Source organism: Marmota flaviventris, chromosome 2, assembly GCF_047511675.1.
Source record: "Marmota flaviventris isolate mMarFla1 chromosome 2, mMarFla1.hap1, whole genome shotgun sequence".
NCBI lineage: Eukaryota > Metazoa > Chordata > Mammalia > Rodentia > Sciuridae > Marmota > Marmota flaviventris.
This window is the reverse complement of record NC_092499.1, coordinates 96451096-96472133: the sequence shown is the minus strand read 5'-3', so window position 1 is coordinate 96472133 and position 21038 is coordinate 96451096. Positions and strand designations below refer to the sequence as shown.

The window sequence follows — 21038 nt, the reverse complement described above, 5'->3', positions numbered from 1 at the left end:
GAAAGATCAGGATAAAGACTAAGGAAGAACTCCAGAGGCATCAGACATTCTTTTATTGATTTCCACTGTATGAAAAACCTCCATATTCTCATAATAACAAGTGTTGAGTGACAGATCACATGCCAGACAAAGTACTATTTAATGGAGACACTAAGTCAAATGAGTGATGATGTCTTCTCTCCATGAACCTTTACAGACATTATTCCTGTGAAATAAATTCCAGTTTTCAGGAAATCCCATTAGTATAATGAGGAAATATAGAGCTGAGAGAACATTAAGGAGTCACTTAGGTCCACTTTATTGGCCATAATAGTGTTGTATGGAGAAGAGAAGAATAAAATATTTTAGGCATTTTTTTTTTTTTTTTTTTTGTATCAGGGATTGAATCCAAGGGCACTTAACCACCGAGCCACATCCTCAGCTCTTTTTTATATTTTATTAGAAAAAGGGTTTCAGTGACTTGCTTTGGGTCTTGCTAAGTTGTTGAGGCTGGGTTTGAATTCAAGATCCTCCTGCCTCAGCCTCCCAGGTTGCTTGGATTACAGGCATGTGCCAATTTGCTTGGTGACCTGAAAAAGTTTATCCATTGCCAATTCTTGACTCTGACTAGAAAGTTATGTTATTCATCTGGCATAATGTAGTTCATTTTAAGATCAAAATTGAATCACTAGGAGGGGAGATAATGGTATTTGGAATTTTCTAAATGAACTTGACAACAAAACCGTTTCCCAGTGATCTGTAGAATTCTCTGAAAAATGTTATCAGCAGGTACTGAAATAAATGTTTATAGAATTCTTTGACAGTTTATTTCATAATAGTTTCTTCTCTCCATTCTAAGGTCTTTTTGTGTTTTAACCCATTCTGTCTCATCGTCCCAGATATGAAATACCTATAAAAACTTAAACTAAGCAACAAATATGCCACTTATGGTAATTTTGAAACAATATTTGAATATTATCTTTACAGAATGAAAACTTGGGACTTAATAAGTTTAATGCAATTAAACTTAATGTATTTTAGCCTGCACATCATGCATGCCTCTCACAGGACTGTGCAAGAATGTATTATTTAAACTTACTCCTTGGACCACTAGCAGAGAGTTTGGAACCACCATGACATTGGTCTTTGGGTGGCATGAAAATATAAAACTCTAAGAGATGAAGGGTTTCCTAGTGGGAGTCAGAACTAGGGCAGTGGATTCCAGATTCTCCCCTCAGGCTGTCAATGTCATTCAGAACTGGACAAAAATTAAACATTAAACACTTAACAGTAAAATTGTCTCCCAAGAATATTACTGCAATTTTTTAATCATTAAATTATAAAGTTAGTAAAAAATGGAGTTCTTGTAAACATATATTTAGGTGCAAGATTTTGGGTTTTTTTCCCCCTTCATAGCCAGTCCTGGGCTTTTGATAGATTGAGTGCTGTTGAGTAAGTAGAGAGAGACTGAGGACCACTAACAGGGTAAAGGAGCTACCATCTTCTAAGGAAGTTTTAGTCCAACAGACTTGTTTTATAGGTCAATATACCTGAGGCTTAAGGTCATGTTCCAACAGTGGAGTTAGTGAGGGGCCTGAGAGCTCTGGGCCCTTCAGTTGAGCACTGGATCCCTGCAGTTAACCGTGTGCTCAGTCTACATGCTGACAGACCTCTGGTTTTATTCACAGCCATTTGCCGGCATTCCTGTGGGGATGGATTTTGTTCGAGGCCAAATATGTGCACTTGCCCATCTGGTCAGATATCTCCTTCCTGTGGCTCCAGATCTAGTGAGTCTAACATGTCATTATATATAATATTATTTTATGTGGTTACGCCCTATTTTCTCCTAAATTTGCTTTTGGCTTTTCTCTTTGCCTGCAATACATTTTTTTCACTATAACATCTGCCTTGTCTGCTTTGCCCAAAATACTTGGAAAGGCTTTCCCCAAACTGGCTTTGAATTTCCTTCTTCACTCTTTATAGGAAAATTACCTATGGGGCATAGTTATATGAATAATATAAGGATTATGACTTTCTATGTAGGTATGGCCTTATTCATCTTTGTATCTCCAACGTAAACACTGTAAAAGATGCTCAATGAAATGATTGCTTACTGACCATTTTTGGCTCAAGAAAACAAAGCATTTTTCCTTGTGGTACTGAAATATGAATTTGATTAAAAACTTGTTTAAAACTCAAAAGACCCCTGCCTTTGCAAGAAGAAAATTTAGGAAGTCTTGATGGCAGTTCCTGGGGATGATTTGTCATGAAGCACAAATGTATTTTCCTTTTCAGAGTTTTGCCACTTTTTTCTATGATCATCATCCTATGATGCCAAATAAATGTCTATAGTTCATCATAAAAAGCCTGTGCTTTTTCTCTTGTTCTACTTTTTTTAAAGTGTGGTATCTACAGCAGTGAATTAGGGAATTGTGGGGGTTGAAAAGGAGGTGAGTCATTAGTTGTTTAAAAAGTTGAAGTTTGTATCTGTATAAACAGCCTCTCAATACCTCAACCATCACCAAGACAAAAACAAAAACAAAATCTAGGGACCTTTTTCCATTTCTAATTCTTAGTGAGAAAACATGTTCTCTTTATAGTATATTCTGTTTTTGTCAGGGTTTTAAGAAAAAAAATGTTGTGGAGTAAATATTTCCTCTTGATTTCAAATACAGACTTTGATGTGTCAAGGTCCATTACCTTTTTGGGGGGGACCTGGAGTACCGGGTATTGAACTCAGGGGAACTTGAACACTAAGCCACATCCCCAACCCTATTTTGTATTTTATTTAGAGACAGGGTCTCATTGAGTTGTTTAGCACCTTGCTTTTGCTGAGGCTGACTTTGAACTCACAATCCTTCTGCCTCAGCCTCCCAAGCTGCTGGGATTACAGGTGTGCTCCACCATGCCTGGCTAAAGTCCATTACCTTTTAAGAGTCCTAGCATTTAAATGTGTCTCTCATAAACCAGTTAACAGGCTAGGGTGAGTTGTCGTGTTTAGCAGACCCTCTTGGTATCCATTCATGTCCTTTGTGAACACAGGTGAACAGGGCAGACTCTGCCTGAGAGCTTTGTATAATTTTTCTGGCATGGGATCATGCCATGTCTAATGTACATACAGGGCAAGTTAGAAGTGCTGCAGAGTTAGTGGACTTAGAAGCAAATTTTAACCAATGACATATGGAGAGTTGTTGGATAAGGGCCCCAGCTTCCTTGCCTCCCAGTTGTGATAACTACGAGGTTTATCCTGCACTGTCTCCTGAAATTCCCCACTGAATGGAAATCTTATTCATGGAGTTAGTAGACTTGATAATGTAATTTATTAACTTCTTCCTTGTTCTACTCGCCTATCAGTGTTTCATGGAGTTACTTCAAAAACAAGTTACATCCATTGAAATTATTGTATCAGAATCTGCTTCTGGGGGAACCCAGCAAAAACAGCTTAATACTAAATACAGCCTGTTGTAGATTGGGATAGAAACCTCCCCATAGGATGGTGACTTTTTGCTTATTGCACTAAATGTAGCATATTATTACTTGACTTCAGCTTGGTTTTGAATGTGCATTCTCCAAGTAACAGCAGGTTCACTCAACACAGCAAGGGCACATGAGCTAGAGAAATAGAAAGAGACAGAGAAATCAGCAATTCCAGGAATATGTCAGACATCTCTGTCTCTATCAGGAAGACCTCCAAGCTGCCATGGAGGAGGGACATTCTCAAATTGGGTAAGAAGTATAGATAACCAGTTGGGAATAGCTCCCCTCTCTCAGAATCGACTAACACTGCACTTCTCTGGGGGAAGAAAATAAGGCCAGATGGCAAAACGGGGTTTCCAGCTGGAAAGATCTTCAATAATAGTGGGAACTGCTCATGACTTCTCTGTCAAGTAAAATTCATGAGATGTGGAGACAGGATATTAGCAAGGCCAGAAGGGAAAGTGTGGTCCCAGTATACTTCAAACTGGACATGGAATGGCAGTTAGAAGTGCTGTAATAAAGTAATAAAGTCCTGAGGCCAGATTTAGGCAAGAGACTGAACTCCAAGACTTGGGGGTGGTACTTTCTGAAGAAGTTTGAATCTCATCTCTAATACCTGGACATTGGACAAAGTCCCCAAATGGCCTGTAGATGAGAGTGGTATAAGGAGGATGATCTGATTTTACCAGGATTTTGGAGCCTTTAAAATTGTTGACTTGGACTCCCACTGAACTAATGTTATCTATACAGCTTGCAAAATTTAAGATGTCAGGTTTTAAATTAAGGGTAATTGGAGATGATCAGAATTCCTTTCTGATTCTTGGATGTTCTAGGGAAGAGCTGGTCTTTATACAGAACTTTCTGGTGACAGGGTGGTAGACAGCAATGTAAAGAGATCACTGGATAACTCTTCTGCTAATAAGATAACCTCAATTCAGTTAAATGTTTGCATTAACTACCTATCATTCTACTAAAAGGAATCAGTTTAGATCATTCCACCAATTTTTCCTATGTTTAAATTTGTACTTGCTCTGTGATTGGGTGAAGGAGGACTATCAAGTTGTGGACCTCTTAGGGCCTTAGTTTTCTCATCTGAAAACAGAAAGAATGTTATCAGGGCTGTTCTTCCAGGTGGTTTTTGACTTGAGTGTCCTGTGCCTCTGAGAATAGATAGTGATTTTTCTTGGTGGTCTAAATGAGAGGATACTTTTCTAGAAGGTTCAAACCACCAGTCAGCAAATATCTTGGACATCAAGCTGTGGCTTCCCTTAATCCTGGGGCAATTCTTTACACTGGTCATTGAGGCACCAAGGCAAAAGAAGGTCAGAATAGTGGTTTATCTAGACTTCAATTCCAGGTCTCTTTAGGACTCTTCTTTACTCTGTCAGTCTCTGAGGCTAGAGATGGATGCTGAGCAATCCTAGTTCTCATAAAGACCTATCACGGTTCACTGATCTGTGAATTTACTCTAACTCTTCTTAACTATGTATATACACACACGCACGCAAATGCATGTTAGCATGTGATACTGGGAGTAACAAACTCTTCACCTTAATAGATTGTCCTAGTCTATTCAGGCTGTTCTAACAAATGCCTTAGGAACATTCCTTACAATTCCAGATGCTGGGAAATCCAGGGTCAAGGCACCAGCAGATTGCATGTCATCATCTGCATCCTCACCTGGCAGAAGGGCAGACGGGCTCCCTGGGGAGCTTTCACAAGGGCACTAATCCCATTCATGATGGCTCTGCTGTATGACCTAATCACCTCTCCAGAAGCCCCACTGCATACTAGCATCACACTGGGGATTAAGTTTCAGCAAATGAATTCTGAAGGAACACAAACATTCAGAGTACAGCATATATATATATAGTTATATAAAACATATTGTAACATTTATTCTCTATACTTTATATTTTAGAAATTTGGGAAATTTATATTTGGAAGTTAACTTTATGTTCATCCTGTTTCAGTTTTCACACTCTTTAAAAAGGACTTTTAAAATTAAACATTGAGATGATTGTATGCTCAGAGACAATTGTAAGAAATAAATTGGAAAGAAATAAGAGACCCAGAATAGCCTGGAAAGATCCTGAGTACCCTTTACTCAGTTTTCCCCATAATAACATCCTGCAAAATTGTACTACAATATAATAAGCAAGATACTAACATTGATACAGTCGAGACATAGGACATTTACATTATCACAATATTTCCCTCACAGTCATTTCCTTTTTGCCCCCTGCCTGCCTTTATCCTGAAAAGTACTAACATGTTTTCCATTTCTATAATTTTGTCAATACAGGAATGTAAACGGAATCACACAGTATATAATCTTTTGGGATTGGCTTTTTTTTCACTCAGCATAATTCTCTGGAGTTTTTTCTAGACTGTTGCATGCATCAAACAGTTCATTTCCTTTACAGTTAAGTAATAATATATGCTAAGATATGCTATGGTTGGCTTACCCATTCACCTGTTGAAGGGTATCTGGCATTTTTTGTTTTTTGTTTTTTGTCCAAATAAACCAGCTACAAACATTCATGTGTAGGCTTTCATGTAGACCCACTTCTTCATTTTTCTGGGATAAAGGCCTAGGAATGCGATTTCTGGTTTGTATGGTATTTGCATGTTTATCTTATTAAGAACTGTCAAACTATTTTGGAGTAGCCATACCATTTTACATTCTCACCAGCTGGTATAAATGACCCAGTTTTTCTGCATCCTTTCCAGCTTTTGGTGTTGTCCCTATTTTTAATTTTAGCCATTCTCATAAATTTTAGCATATAGCAGTATCTTATTATGGTTTTAATTTGCATTTCCCTAATGGTCAATAATGTTAAACATCTTTACATGTGCTTATTTATAACTTGTATGTATATCTTTCTCAGTGAAATGTGTCCTCATATCTTTTGTCCAGATTCTTATTGGATTGCTTATGATCACTTGACATATCCTAAATACTAATTCGTTGTCAGATGTGTGATTTGCAAACATTTTCTCCTACTCTGAAGTTTGCTCTTTCATATTTTAATGGGCTCTTTTATAGAGAAAGATTTTAGATTTGATGAAGTCCAGCATATCAATTTTTTCCTTATTAGATTATACTTTTGGTGTTCAGTCTGAGAATTCTTTGCTTAATACTAGATTTCAAAGATTTCCTTCAACTTTTAAAAAAATGTTTAATAGTTTCACATTTACATGTCTGACTCATGTTGAGATACTTTTGGTCTGAGATATGAGGTTGAGTTCTAGCTTCAGTGGTTACTTACCAATGTTCAATTGCTCTAGCACCATTTCTTTCTGAAAACGCCTTGAATTATTCTATATTATTATTATTCTATATTATTCAATATTCTATATATGAAATATTCTATATTATTCAAGGCATTCACAACTTGAATTATTCTATAGTTTGAATCTTAAATGTCCTGCAAAGGCCCATACAGTAGAAGTTTGGTCCCCAGGGAGGAGCTTTGGGAGGTGGTAAAGCCTTTACAAGGCTTGGTGGGTGGTCTTTAGGTGATGTGCCCTTGAAGGGGATTATGGGACCCCATCACCCTCCTTGTTCTCTGTTGCTCCCTGGTGATGAAGTTAGCATTTTTTCCTCCACCACACATTCCTGCTGTGATGTGCTGCCTTACCACAAGCACAATGGGGGCTAATGAATCATGGACCAAATCCTCCCCAACTATGAGCCTAAAACCTTTTCACTTAATAAGTAGATTATCTCAGGGATTTGTTATAAGGACAGAAAATTGACTATCACACACACTTTTGTATCTTTGTAAAATATCAGGTGGGTAGATTTTTGAGAGTCTATTCCTGGATTCTGTATTTTATGCCATTGATCTACATGTCTGTCATTGAATTACACAATCTTGATTACTGTAGCTATATGATAAAACTTGAAATCGGGTAGACTAGTTCATCCCACTTTGTCCTTCTTTTTCAAAATTGTCTTAGCTATCCTAGCTCCTTTGCCTTTTCATAAAAATTTTAGATCTTGTCTATAGATCTACAAAATCTTTGACTATTTTGTAGAAGTTATGTTAAGCTAGTATATCAATTTGGGGATCAGTGACATTTGGGGTAACCACTTAATTTTTTTTTCAAGTCATATCATTTTCCATTTACTTCCATTCAATTAGAATTAGGAGCGCTAGTGCTCTCTACATGAATCTGAGTTCTAAAGCTGTAAGAAGGCTGAGGAATTCTAGGCCATGTATTAGCAGGTTTGAGGGAGTGTAGTGTGACCACATGCCAAAAGAGTAAGCATGCTCAGAGGAAAGGTAAGTGGTACTGTAGCTGACTCTGGAAGATGTGACTCTTGGAAAAGTTCTTCAAAGAACTGTTGGATTTATATGGGCAGGTAGGAGAGGAGTGCATGGAATCTATTCAGACTTGCCTTTAGAAATAGTTGTTTGCTTTCTGGTTGGTCCTTTATGGAAGAATCTTTATCACTGCTGTCATTTAATTGTCCTTCTGTGGACCTTTTTTTTTTTTTTTTAATCCCTGATAGGTTTTTATATTTTGAGATACTTTAGTGACATTGCTCTTCCAAGCTGTGTGTCTTGAGGCATCACAGAACATTTATGCACTTTAAGGGAAATGTCATTGCTGTTCTGTCTCCCAATGAAAATTATTTTTGTCCTGCAGTGACTTTGGCTGCCCCTGTGGATTGTTGTCTCAGGTGTAGTTTCAGGAGTTGGTCTGGCTGTTGAATTTGTTTGTCTGTGCTTTCCTTAGTACCGAAATTAAAACACATGCTCACCATCAGATGTTATTTTGCAGATTGCTCCCAGTGTTCTTCCTGTGGGTTGTGCTGCACAGAGGTTGGCTTGGTCTTAAAAATCCTTCCAGAGCGAGGGCATCCCAAAGAGAATCATTGCCTGAGGTGTTTAGACACAAGTGCCAGCCCTGCATCTCTTTGTTCCTATAGCATACTCATGTCATTCTCTTCTGGGTATTGATTTTTAAGAATTAATTTGTATTATGCTGTCATCTAAAGAAAGTCTCTTCTTCTGCTCTTCCTGCTGCCTGGGCAATGGAAGGTGTTTAGTCAGAATTTGATGAGTGACTAAAACAGATGACTGACATCTGAAAAGAACATAAAATGATTCAGGATCTTTTATAAATGCAGGCAAATGACAACATTGTCTGTTACTTCTAGATAGTGAGCCTTATGTGAAACCCTTTGATTCTGTCTGCTCATCTTCAAGGAGACATCCTCATTTAGGTGTAAGGACTCACAGGGTCACTGCATGTGGCAGCATAAGATGAACACTGATGCTTTGTCTCCCCTAGTATTCTCAGTTTCTGCTAAAATATTTTTTAAGATTTATATATATATATATATATATATATATATATATATATATATACACATTTGTAAATGGACATAATACCTTTTTTATTTGTTTATTTTTATGTAGTGCTGGGAACTAAAGCCGGTGCATCACACATGGTAGGCAAGCACTCTACCACTGAGCTACAACGCCAGCCCCTCTGCTGAAATCTTAATACAGATTGAGATGAGGAATATATTTGGATGTGGGGTATTTAGCTCATTCAAAGGATATAGCAACCTTATGGATATAAGTGGAGCACCTATTTTTTTAGCTGGCTTTTTCTAGAGCCGTAGAAACTGGTCTGTTAATTATGACACATAGGGAATTCTTGTTCAAATAAAAGTAAATTTAGAATATGCATAAGTGGCAGGATTCAATCCAAATTACAACCAATCCATCTATATGTACTCTCTAAACTGTTTTTTGCTTGGGTAGAGAAGCTACATATTCACTCCTTTTATTTTCCTGCAGATATCCTGAGTGACTCTCACACCTTTAAAGAAATATTTTTCCCCACTAAAGCTCTAAGAAACTCACAAGACATGTGAAGTTTCTCATGGTGAACATGTTATAGTAAAGCAGGTGATGAAGATCCTTTCATTTGACAGTGGACTCATTCCTCTTCCTCCCCCAAGGATCCATGGTTCATTGGTTTGTGTGGACCACTGGACTAACCTTGCCTTACTGTTTTAACAGCCTGAGCAAGTGGTTTTATTTTTTAAAAGAGAAAGAATATTTTATGATGGAAGGAGTTCACCTGAAAAACAGAGTAAAAAAAAACATATAAATGCATATCAAGGGAGGTTTTAATTATACTGCATTTAAATGTAAACTTAATCTTTCTTCCTGGGAAGAATTTATTCTGATTTTTCACTTGAACAAATAATGTAAAGTCACTATTTAAACTACTGTTGGTCTTTTTAAAAGTTTTATCTCAAAGTAGCTAAATGGCTTTGTTGCTCATGTGGGAATGGAAATTAGCTCTTGGCATGAACTGCTTTAATTGAAATCAGTTTGTGGGCTGAGTTCCTATGCTGCTTGACTGATGACATCATTTCCTGTGCTTTTCCCAATCCTCACTGTTTTTCTAAGATAGGATGAAGCTAAGTATAACTTCAGATTTTAAAGCAACTGTACACCTTTTCCTGACCTACTTAGAATATTATCCAGCATTTTTATCAAATCCTTTTTGCCTTGGTATCTTTATAGATAACTTTTTAGTTAAAAAGCATTTTGGCTGAGATATTTTAATGGACTTATAGGAGCCTAAAATAACAGTTTGTTTGAATCAGTTTTCTGGGTTGCTTGACTTCTATAACAATGCTCCATCAAAGGAGTTATTTCAGCTTTTATGCATGGAGAAAAAAAGACAAAAATATTTTTAGAAGCAGCGTACTGTGTAAGTGCTGTGTAAGTGCTTAGTACACAATAGGCAGCTTCTCAGTCTCAGTCTTTGAGCGTGGCTTTTGATTTCATTATCATGTAGCATGAGTTGAGAAAATAGAAGTTAATTTAGCATCATTATGTATAGCACCTACATACAGGTAAGGTGCTTCTCTAGGCATTTGAAGGGATGTAATTAATAATTGTGGCACTCTTCGCTCTCAAGAAGTTTTAGGATAGATCAGTTGGGAATAGGAGAAATAACAAAATAATACATATTCAAAGAGAAATATAAAGTACTTTGAGAGGAAGGAGGGTTTGGGAGAGGGGAGGGAACAGAGATCAGAAAAGAACAAGGAAAAGAAGATACATTTGAAAAGGATGTTGGAGGCAGGTGGAATTTCAGGTTTGTGAAAATTGTGTGTTGGTGATTGAAAATTGGGGGAGGGGGTGTGGAGGGAAAGAGAGAAGAGATGGGGTGATTAGAGAGGCGATTCCATAAAAAAAGAGGCTAGCACAAAGCCCCTGGCATAGGCATGCTGCATAATAGGCATCCATAAATATTTGTTAAGAGAATAAAAAATTGATGTGTAGATTGGAGGACTGGTTCACAAGACATCTTATGAGTGTGCAGACGAGCCATGAAACACATTGTGTTATCATGCTCAGGAGAGCATTTAATGCTGAGGTGCAGGGAGTCCTTCATGATGATGGTGTTTCAGTAATTGTGTGGATCTTGAAAAGGCATATTGTTTTCAACTCGACTCTGTTTTCTTTTTGTTGTTTATTTTTTTAATCTAAGAGGCCATTATAAGTATTGGGTTCTGCATCTTTCTTTCCCTGTTGTCAGGCTGGGGTTTGTGTAGCTGCTTAGTAAAATGGCCCTTTGTCCTGTGGCCACTTTCTGAGACTGTACTGGACTCTCCATAAGGGGCACTGAAGAGGGTGGCTGCTGGGAGGAGTCTTCTCTGGTTCATGGAGAAGATTTGGCCCCTGTGCCTCAGGAAGACTGAGCCTCAAGAATGAGCAGAGCAGCCAATTTCAGCTCTTGGACAGAAAGAAGGAGTTCTTTTCTCCTAACATAAAATTGTGGAGTATTTTCCTCCCACAACATAGAGGACAAAATAAGCTAAACTTCCAATTCCCAGTTCTGGCCTGTTTGTAAAGAGATGTGTTAACAAGGATTCATGATTAATCCAATCAAGCCTTTAGTCCTCTCCATCCACTCCAAGTAGGACACTTCTAGATGATGAGGAAATAGCTTGGGATTTTGAAAGTGCTATCAGCATACCTAAGTTTCCTAAGTATACCTATGCTGTTATTTCTCCTAGTAGAACCTCCTGGCATTTTTAAGAATATAGGATCTTCTGCTATCTCATGGTCTCGGGTCTAAGACTGTCCACCCTAAGCCCTGAAATGTATACTTTTGTAGGTGAAAATGTGGCAAAGAGTGGATTCTAAACACTGAGGGTCTTCTTGAGTTTAAGGTTACAGTTTAAACAAGCAGCTTTTTCTGAGCCCAGTCTAGCCTCCTCCCATCTGCAGGCAGCCTTGTTATTAAATGCCTTTCTGGTATTTTTTTTTCTCTTTTCTGCCTCCAAAACTTCCTTTAACAAAATCATGTGGAATTTATTACTCTTGTTTCCCTGGCCACCTACCTGGGACTCTGAATCATTTCACGGGAAAATTATTGCCATTGTAATTTTGTCTTGTATCGTTACTCACAGCACTACTTTCTTGTTGATATAAATTATAAGAAATGACATTGAGTTGTAAGTTGTGCTAAATTAGGGAAGTCATTTAGCTCTATTAAATTAAATGCCAAAGAAACAATTACGGTGCATTGTAAATGATTTTATGCACACAAGTGATATCATGCTTAGCATTGTCGATTAGGTCACTTCTGCATAAATATGTGGATCCTGATACATTGTTTTATTTTCTCTTCAAATACTACAAATCAACTGAACTGTTGAAATCTATGCACTTAAATTGCAAAAATGAATCATTCTCCTTCTTCTTCTTTTTTTTTTTCCAAGTACAACACTGCACTATTCGCTGTATGAATGGAGGCAGCTGCAGTGATGATCATTGTCTGTGCCAGAAAGGATACATAGGAACTCACTGTGGACAACGTAAGTAAACCAGGTAGTCACCTCGATGTAGACACGTAGCATAATGAAATAAGTGCTGATGGATTTTCTTTGATTCCCCGAGACACGACATTTTTAAAGACACCTAAGGACCCTTACAGATGAACACATCACTTAACCAACACATTTGGCACCAGATTTCCTTTTGGAATATTGATAATAACTTGTTTGATTCATTTTCCTTTCGTTTGTCTTTACCACCCTGCTTGCCTCAGACCTTTGATTGACAGTCACCACCTAAGGTGCAAGATCATTGTTAGTTCCCAATGTTACCTTCCATTCATTTGCTGAACTTTTCCATTTGGATTTTCCAGAAGCATCTCAAATAAAGTATTCGAAAACTCAACCTCATGTTTCTCCCTAAACATGTCTTTTCTCTTGATTAATGGTGTCTGCAACTCTTTTTAGTTTCCCACACTAGGTTCTGCTACTGTAGTACTTATTACACAGTGTTCAGTTGGTTGGTTCATTCACAACCACCATTTATTGCATCTGCTCTCTACCAGTCCCTGTGCTTTGCAGAAGATGAAAATTCCTTTCAAAAAGCTTATTTTTAATTACTCTAAGAAGAATATATAAAAACTGGGAAAAGTTAAAAAAGTTAAAAATATGAAAAATAAATTATAACTAATCCCATCTTCTAGATTTTTAATGCATATTTAGATCTTATTCTATTCAGATCTTATTGTGTATAATAATTTTTACTACAAGTTTTTCACTTAAAATTTTATTAGAAATATACTCATATCATTAAACATTTTAAAATACATTTTAATGGTTTCATAAAACTCTATGTATTCATGCTTTACTACTTACTTAATGGTGAATATTATTTATGTAGTTTCCAGTTTTTGCCATTGTATATATATTTGTTTTGATGAAAACTACTATTATAAATAAACCAAAATTTATATAATAGCCTATTGACCATCCCCACATTGCTGCTGGTAAGAATATTGACTGAGTTTTGTGCAGCTCAGCATGGAGAGAGAAGAAAGGCAGTGCAGCCTTCCCCAGTGTGAGTGACCCTTTGGCCTGAGTCTCCAGGGATGTTTTAGAGTTCACCTGTCAAGTGATGGAGGATGGTGCTTTTAGGCAGATAACATCATGTCCCGAAGCACTGGAATAGGACATAACAGGGAATGTAGGATGTAGCAGGTGCTTTGGTGTTGCTGGAGGTTAAATACAGAGAAAAGTGAGGAATGGAAATAAGATCAAATAGGAATCATGGGCTAGGTTTTGATGCCTTTATACATACAATCTTCCTTCCGAAGATAGGAAAGGATATTAAGATAACAAATGACAACATGCACTTATGAGTTACTTATTTATGCCTGACACTTTTAAAACACTCTTTACATGTTTTAACTCATTTAATGTAATGGCTTTTGGAGTGAGAAGCCATGAATACTACTTTCTAACAATGAGGAAACTGGGGCACGGAGACTTCAGTAATTTCTCTAAGGATATACAGATGGTAACTGGCAGAGTTGGTGTTGGAACCTGCCGCAGTCTGGCTGGGCACAAAATCATGAGCCACTCAAACAGGAACAAACTTTATTTTGAAAATCCCTGCCAATGCCCCCTGTGCTCCTGGGGGAAAAAAATGCCGACCAACACACGCGGCGTTCTCCCAGACCGGCAACAGGAAATCCCTCCTCCGGAATTCTCTCCTACCGCACTTCCCCAACCAATGGGAACTCTCCAGGAATCCCGTAGCATGCCGAGGTGGACAGCAGGGGTGTAATATCCATATGAATGCAGATCTTAACATAATCATATCATCTCAATGGCTTGCTGGCGTCACCTTTCAACCAAAAATGCCATGCATCATACTACTTGGCTATGGCTCTTAGCAGGAACCCAGGCAGTCTGACTCTACAGCCCATGTGTTTAGTACTATGAATATCCATCTTCTACACTTTATTTTAAGAGGGTTTACAATGAGAAAGATCATTGTGGCCCCAGTGGTGAATCAACTGGAGGGGAAGAAACAGAAAGCAGAAAGACTAGGCTAAAGTAAGGCTCTGGTTACAGAAATGGCAAAATGGGGATGGATTCAGAGGCATTTGGAAGGAGAATCAGGAGGGCACCTCTCCTGCTCCATTTGACGCTCCTTGGGGGAAGTTTAGCCCAAAGCCCTGCACACAACAGGTGCTCATGTAACTCTTGCTGAATTCGACAACCAAACCTTTCCTTAACTTCATTTTCCTCATCTGTAAAATGGAAGAGTTGGGTTCAGCAATCTCAAAATTTCTTTTTCTGCTTAAAAATCTCTTAATTTTTCCCTGACTACAAATGAAGAGATGAAGCAGAACAACCAATAATCATAAATCTCTCTAGTTTTTATGATGAGAAATAGACACCTGTCATAATTTTAAGCATTAAAAGGTTATATCAGTTCAGGTCCTTTGCTGCCAAGTGGATGCCAAGAAAGCATTAGATTATAAGAGATTTATTTGGGGAGAGGCTTATGAAAGATAATGGGCAGAGGAAGCAGGATAGTGAGGGCTTGGCTTTCAGACCACAATGTGGTCTGTTTAAGGAGAGAAAAGAGGATGAACAATTATGGGGCAGGAGCCTCAGACAAGTGCACCTCTGATAGAGCCTTGGCTAGGCTGGTGGCAAGCCTAGAGCAAAGATTGCCCATCAGAGTTCCGTGTTGTCATCAATGGCCAGATCTTAGTCATTGGCTGAGGGGGTGCCTCAGGTGAGACTGTTGCAGCACATCTGAAGGTATGGCAACTGGAAGCTGACTGCCAGCTCAGCTCCTTGCAGAAACTTCTCCAGAAGGGAGAACTGAGTGGCTCAACTTCATGACTGCCACAGGAGTAGAAGCAAAGTTCATGGAAAATGTGGGAAGGAACCTTAAATTTAGAAGGAGGTATTAGGAAAAGCATCATGGAAGAGTGAGGTTGAGCTGGGCTTAGAAGAAAGGGTGGAATGGCAGATTTGGTAGGGAAGAGCCTAGCACCTGTGGTGAAGATGCCTACAAAGTCATGCCTGCAGAGTTATAGGAAATTGTACAGGGAGGAGTTGTTTAGAGCATAAGTTTTCAACTCTTATTTTAATGCCTTTTCTGTCAAGGAAAATGTCTCTCTCCAGCATCTCAGGGGTTATCTCACCAATAGTTTTATAGATTCTATTATGACACTTCATTGGGTCTTCATTATGACACTCAAATTACTGAATGTTAGTATGGATGTTTCATTGTTTGCAGTTAATTGTGTAATTTTACATGCTACATTTCTGTAAGGGTGATATCAGTGGGAACAGTGCTTCCCTTCCTGGGAGCCCTCTCTAATTGAAACAAATCATAAGCCAAAGAGTCAGCTTGCTAAAATGTAGTTGCTCTCTGGTGAAGTTTTTCAGAAAACACCACTTTGGATGCAAGACAGAAAGCATTGCTCAGATACTGCGTGTGATGTGACAGCATTAACATGGAAAGAAGTCACTGCTCAGGCAGTTGCCTGAGGGACATCTGAGGATCTCTGACTGTGGGGCAGCTATTCAAAACAAAAATAAATACCAGAGTGATTATGTATATTTTTATTGTTGTCCTTTCAGGGGACTGCAGTGTTACCTCATTAGCATCTTTTCTCAGGTAAAACTTCTCAGTTCTCTCCTTATCTTACAGCTGTCTGTGAAAGTGGCTGTCTCAATGGAGGGAGGTGTGTGGCCCCAAATCGATGTGCATGCACTTATGGCTTTACTGGACCCCAGTGTGAAAGAGGTAATGTATTTTGAAATCATATGCATAAAGACCTTCTGGTGGCTAACCTATTATTGATTTGTGTAGACCCTGGATTTGTCCAGCTATGTTTTGAATTTTGCTGAGCTTTGTGGAGGTTTCTGAATTGTCCCTGGAAAGTATGACAAGGCCTTGGCCCCGAGTCTGTGCATGTTTTTCAGCAATCATGCTGGTGGAATGCAATATTCCTTAGGAAGCATATATGTAAGATTCATAGATGTCCAGGGATGTCCCAGGAGTACTCCAGATAATAAATAGCTTTAATTTTAATGTGAGTTTCTGTTTTCAAGTTCAATGCTCACTGTTGCTTCTGATTAAAAGAACTGTTTTACCTGATTTGCCTGCCTATACATGCAAATATGATGTTGAGATCTATATGGATGTGCAGTATTCTTAAATTTCCCCCATGAACTTGGCTTTATTAATCATTTTGTCTCTACGTGTCATTTTCTCATCACTCCTGATTTTATAGTGAACATTTAGGAAGTTCATGTCATACAGAACTGAACTGGAAGATTACTTGGGAACTTTTTAAGTGGCACTTATCACTTTTATCCAAAGTTGTATAAAGATCTTCTTCTAAGATGGACGGTAAAGATTAAGTAGCAGATATTCAATATGTGTCATTTAAAACATAGCTGAGAAAAGCAAAGAGCAGAAAGTGGTATGTGAAAAATTGTTTATTTTCTCTCTTTGTACATGTTCAACTAAATTCAGTCATTTTCTAACAAAGCAACAGTACATATTTTGGTGAGCAACTCTAGGTCAATTGCTGTTATTATTGGATTAAAATGATATTGTAACTTAATTAAATCCCTGCAAGGTTTTGCTGATGATGCATAATAGACCCTTGGCATCCTTCTGAAGTCCCTCCTTAAACTGTCTTACAACTTTTGCACTGGTTATTTTTGTTGATTTACAGCTAATATACATCATCCAGTGGTATTGAGAGTAATAAAGATAACTGTTTATAATAGGTAGTATCATTCTATACCTTATTGTTTACTCATTGAAGATGTTGGAGATTAAAATCATTTACATGTGAAGATAATTTCTCAGAATGATAATGCTGAGTTTTACTTGTTTTGGAAAAATTACTAATAAAAGGAATTTATAGGTTATTTTTATTTCTAATGAAGTTGTTAATCATTTATTGAAAAGAATATTGATTCCAATAGTTCAGATATTGATGATAACAGTCTGAAATAAAGAGGGCATAATATCGAACCACTCCACAGTTATTTCTTCAAGATTTTATCTTTGCTTAAGAGGAGGAAATGGCTTGAATGGGTTAAGTGTTACTCAGGGTTTCTTCAAGTTTTGGGGTGTCTATAACCACTCCCTTTCAGGGAGAAAGGCTATCCTGAAACCTGCATAAAGGTGTCAATGTCTGTTGGCTCCAGAGAATCTTCATAGTGGTGATTATGTAAATCAAAACAATCCCTTAAATGACAGCTTTCAGGGCCTTTGTGGTAGTGGAGAGGGAGTGGAGAAGCAGGAAGGGACTGTCTCTATTCATTGTCCTCTACTTATTTGGACCATGAGCACAGCTCTGACCTTCAGTGGGACCACGGAGACACCAATATCATTTCCCTCATTAAATGGGAGAGGGGAATCTTTTTTATTCCAGAACTGTGTTTCCATTTATAGAGTCTGCTGTTTGAGGGCTCTTCTGAAAGTTATCCACTTAATTCCTTAAACAATTAGAGTCAGTCTACCCTCTTATTAGATGTATGTTGGTGATTTCAAGAGTGAAGGATAAATATGTGGAACCAAGTCAGGACAAATCCATCCTGAAGCACTAGAAAATATTCAGCATGGTTTCTCATGATGGTGGGTTAGTACACTTCTTACGTTGTGAATAGCAGGATAATGCCTAGGCTAATTATAATCTGTTTTTATCGGGGTGTAACTTTTTATTTAAAAAAAATAAATTTGCAGGAAGCCTTCACTGTTTTCCTTGCTCAACTCACATTCTCACTAGTTCTTTGTCGATACCTCTTTTTATAGCACTTACCACTTTATATCAAAACTTCAGATTTCCACTTACTCCACTAGAATGCAATCTCTTTGGGAGCAACTACAGTTTCATCATCTCTTTATTTTTTTAACATACATGACAATAATGGAATGTATTACACTCACTATTACCCATTTACAGCACAAGTTTTCTTAACTCTGTATATAAAGTATGTTCACACCAATCTTAGTGCCTGATGGAGGGCATGTGATTGATAGACATTGAACAGGATTCCTTGTATAGTGTCAGAAGATTGGAGATATAATTATCAGATATGGCTAAGTATCTTCTGGAAATAATTGCTGTTTGCCTGCTTGTGGGTAGTCCTAGAAATTGCCTAGCTCTCTCAGGGACCCAATGTGACTGTGCAAGACCCCTTAGGAATGATAGTGCAGGCTTTGGATCACTTAATGTCAATAAATGAAACTTAATAATCCATGAACCTCACATTTTGGTTTTTGATGGATATTCATGCTTGAATTATGAATCATAACATTTATTCAGACAATCAGGTTATCAAATTTGTCTCATTTGCAACATTTATCTGTTAAAATAATTTGTTTAAATGTCTTGGTTAGTTGGCCACCTTAGGCAGGTAGTGATGATATATTGTAGCATTGCCTGTCTTTCTTCACTCAGAGAAGGAAACGTTGAAACCACTGGGTTATTTGACCTGCAATGCTTACTTTGTAAAAACTGTATAGGAATAGCATTAGATATAGCCTAGAGTTTATCACAGTCCCCACCACTTCCTGTTGTTACATACCCTGCTTACTTCATTCATTTAGCTTCCCCTGGTCCCTGTGGGCACTTAAGTTTGCCACCTCCTGCTGCATTCTTTATCAAAGATGGTATCTCTCTCTGTTTTTTTTTCTTTCTCTTACCTGTTTTTCCTATAGATTTACATTTATGGTTTTCTTGTTGTTCCCCATCCCCTTTCCTTCTCTCTTCCTGGGCTTTGACCAAACAGTAGAATTTATCGTTGCCTTAGCTCAGTGGTATAGTATGTTAACATTTGTTATCAGAATACTGAAATGAGGTCAGTGCCTGTTTTTGCAATGACAACACAAGTGAGTTGTGTATTGCTATAGTTACTGCCAACAAAAGACTGTGTGGAGTCATGCTTTCTCTTGCCATTTGCTTCAAAATGCAGACCATTAAAAATCTAGTTAAATGATCTTGCATCAAACACAGTGAATCATGTGAGTAGATGAGGTCTTTGAAGGTCATGAAAAAAAGAGAGAAGAATGATGGGGACAGACCTAAACTTGGAGTTGAGGGTGTATGTCATGGTGAATAGGCATATAGAAAGAAAGAAAGGAAAGACACCGGGGAAACATGAAGGGAAGCAAGAGAACCAAGAGAGCACGGAGCCAAAGAAACTGAGGCAAGAGGGAGTTTGAGACTTAGTTTGGTGGTCACAAGACTTACTGAGGGGTCAAGAGAATGAGAATCACAGAGGTTTTTGACATACTAACAACTGACATGTACTGACTGTTTACAATGTCGCAGGTGATGTGTTGAGCATTTTAGCTTTTTTGCAAAAACATTATGAGAAAATTCCTATAGTGAGACCAATTTTACAGGGAAATAACAGAAGTAAAAAGAGATCAAATCTGAACAGTCTGGCTTTTAAGACTGTAAACATCAGTGCTGCACTACACTTGGATTTCAGTGGGAAGGGGTCATTGCTTAGCCATAGATAATTTTCTGAGGAATGGTGAAAAGAAACCCAGAAGCATGAATTTTAGGGTAGCAGTAATAAACCTTTTAAAAAGTGCCATTCAAAAAGTTTGGCAGGCTGGGGTTGTGGCCCCGTGGTGGAGCCCTTTTCTAGCATGTACAAGGCCCTGGGTTTGAAAACAAAATGACAAAAAACAAATAACTACAAAATACAAAGATATTGGGCTAGGTGGATGGTTGTCCTCCATGGTAGAGTTCAACTAAGTTGTTTGACAAACGAATGTCAGTAAAGGGGGCAGAGAGAGAAGAGGGGAGGGGAGGGGAGGGGAGGGGAGGGGGGATAGTAGAGGATAGGAAAGACAGCAGAATACAACAGACACTAGTATGGCAATATGTAAATCAATGGATGTGTAACTGATGTGATTCTGCAATCTGTATATGGGGTAAAAATGGGAGCTCATAACCCACTTGAATCAAATTGTGAAATATGATATATCAAGAACTATGTAATGTTTTGAACAGCCAACAATAAAAAAAAAAAAAAAAAAAAAAAAAAAAAAAAAAAAAAAAAATTTTAAAAAGCAAGAGAAAGAAGTGTTGAGTATATTGCTTGGATGTGTCTAACACAGGGTTCTAGAAAACTCTTCTGTTTGATTGATTTTGGTGATTTAAAAATGTCAGCTCACTCTTGGGGAGAGTGATTTCTGTCTGTTTGCAGAACATATAAATGGGCTCCAAAGGACCAAAACAAAACATGCCTAAACATAGACGTCGGAAATGAATATTATTGTTTAGTGTGGTTACCATGGCAGGCTATATAGTTTCCCTACAATGTTACAGTTGCTCAAAACATATTTGGAATCTTCTGTTTTTGGAAATGGCTTTACAGAGTCAGCAATACATTCAAATGAACATGTGGCCGTTTTTCCCCTTTGGGGAGGCATTTTGAATTTTTTAGAAATGGCCTAAAATAATTTAATGTTAATTCTAGTGACAACAGTGGGTAATTAAAAGTTTTAGCTGTTTGGGGTCAAAAATGGACTTAGGAGAAAATAAAACAAAAACTAGTGAGAATAATTTTCTCACATGGCTCATAAAGCATGTAGAATTGGATTAATGTTTTAATGTCAGACTTTATGTGAGCCAGAGGATAAAGCCTTTTGGAAGCATAAATGCTAATAGCAAGAAGTTTCCTATCGTTAGTCCATCTGGAGATCTTCATCACGTACTGTCAGAATGTG

General features: G+C 37.8%; 1 protein-coding gene across 1 annotated transcript in view; it reads left to right on the top strand.

Annotated features, from left to right (window-relative positions):
• The window catches only part of Fbn1 (fibrillin 1), a 223642-nt gene that overhangs the window by 28759 nt on the left and 173845 nt on the right, over window positions 1-21038 (top strand). Inside the window, exons 4-6 of the mRNA XM_027925732.3 lie at window positions 1668-1766; window positions 12230-12325; window positions 15981-16076. Of these exons, the coding sequence (XP_027781533.2) occupies window positions 1668-1766; window positions 12230-12325; window positions 15981-16076 (291 nt within the window). The remainder of the gene's footprint in view (window positions 1-1667; window positions 1767-12229; window positions 12326-15980; window positions 16077-21038) is intronic.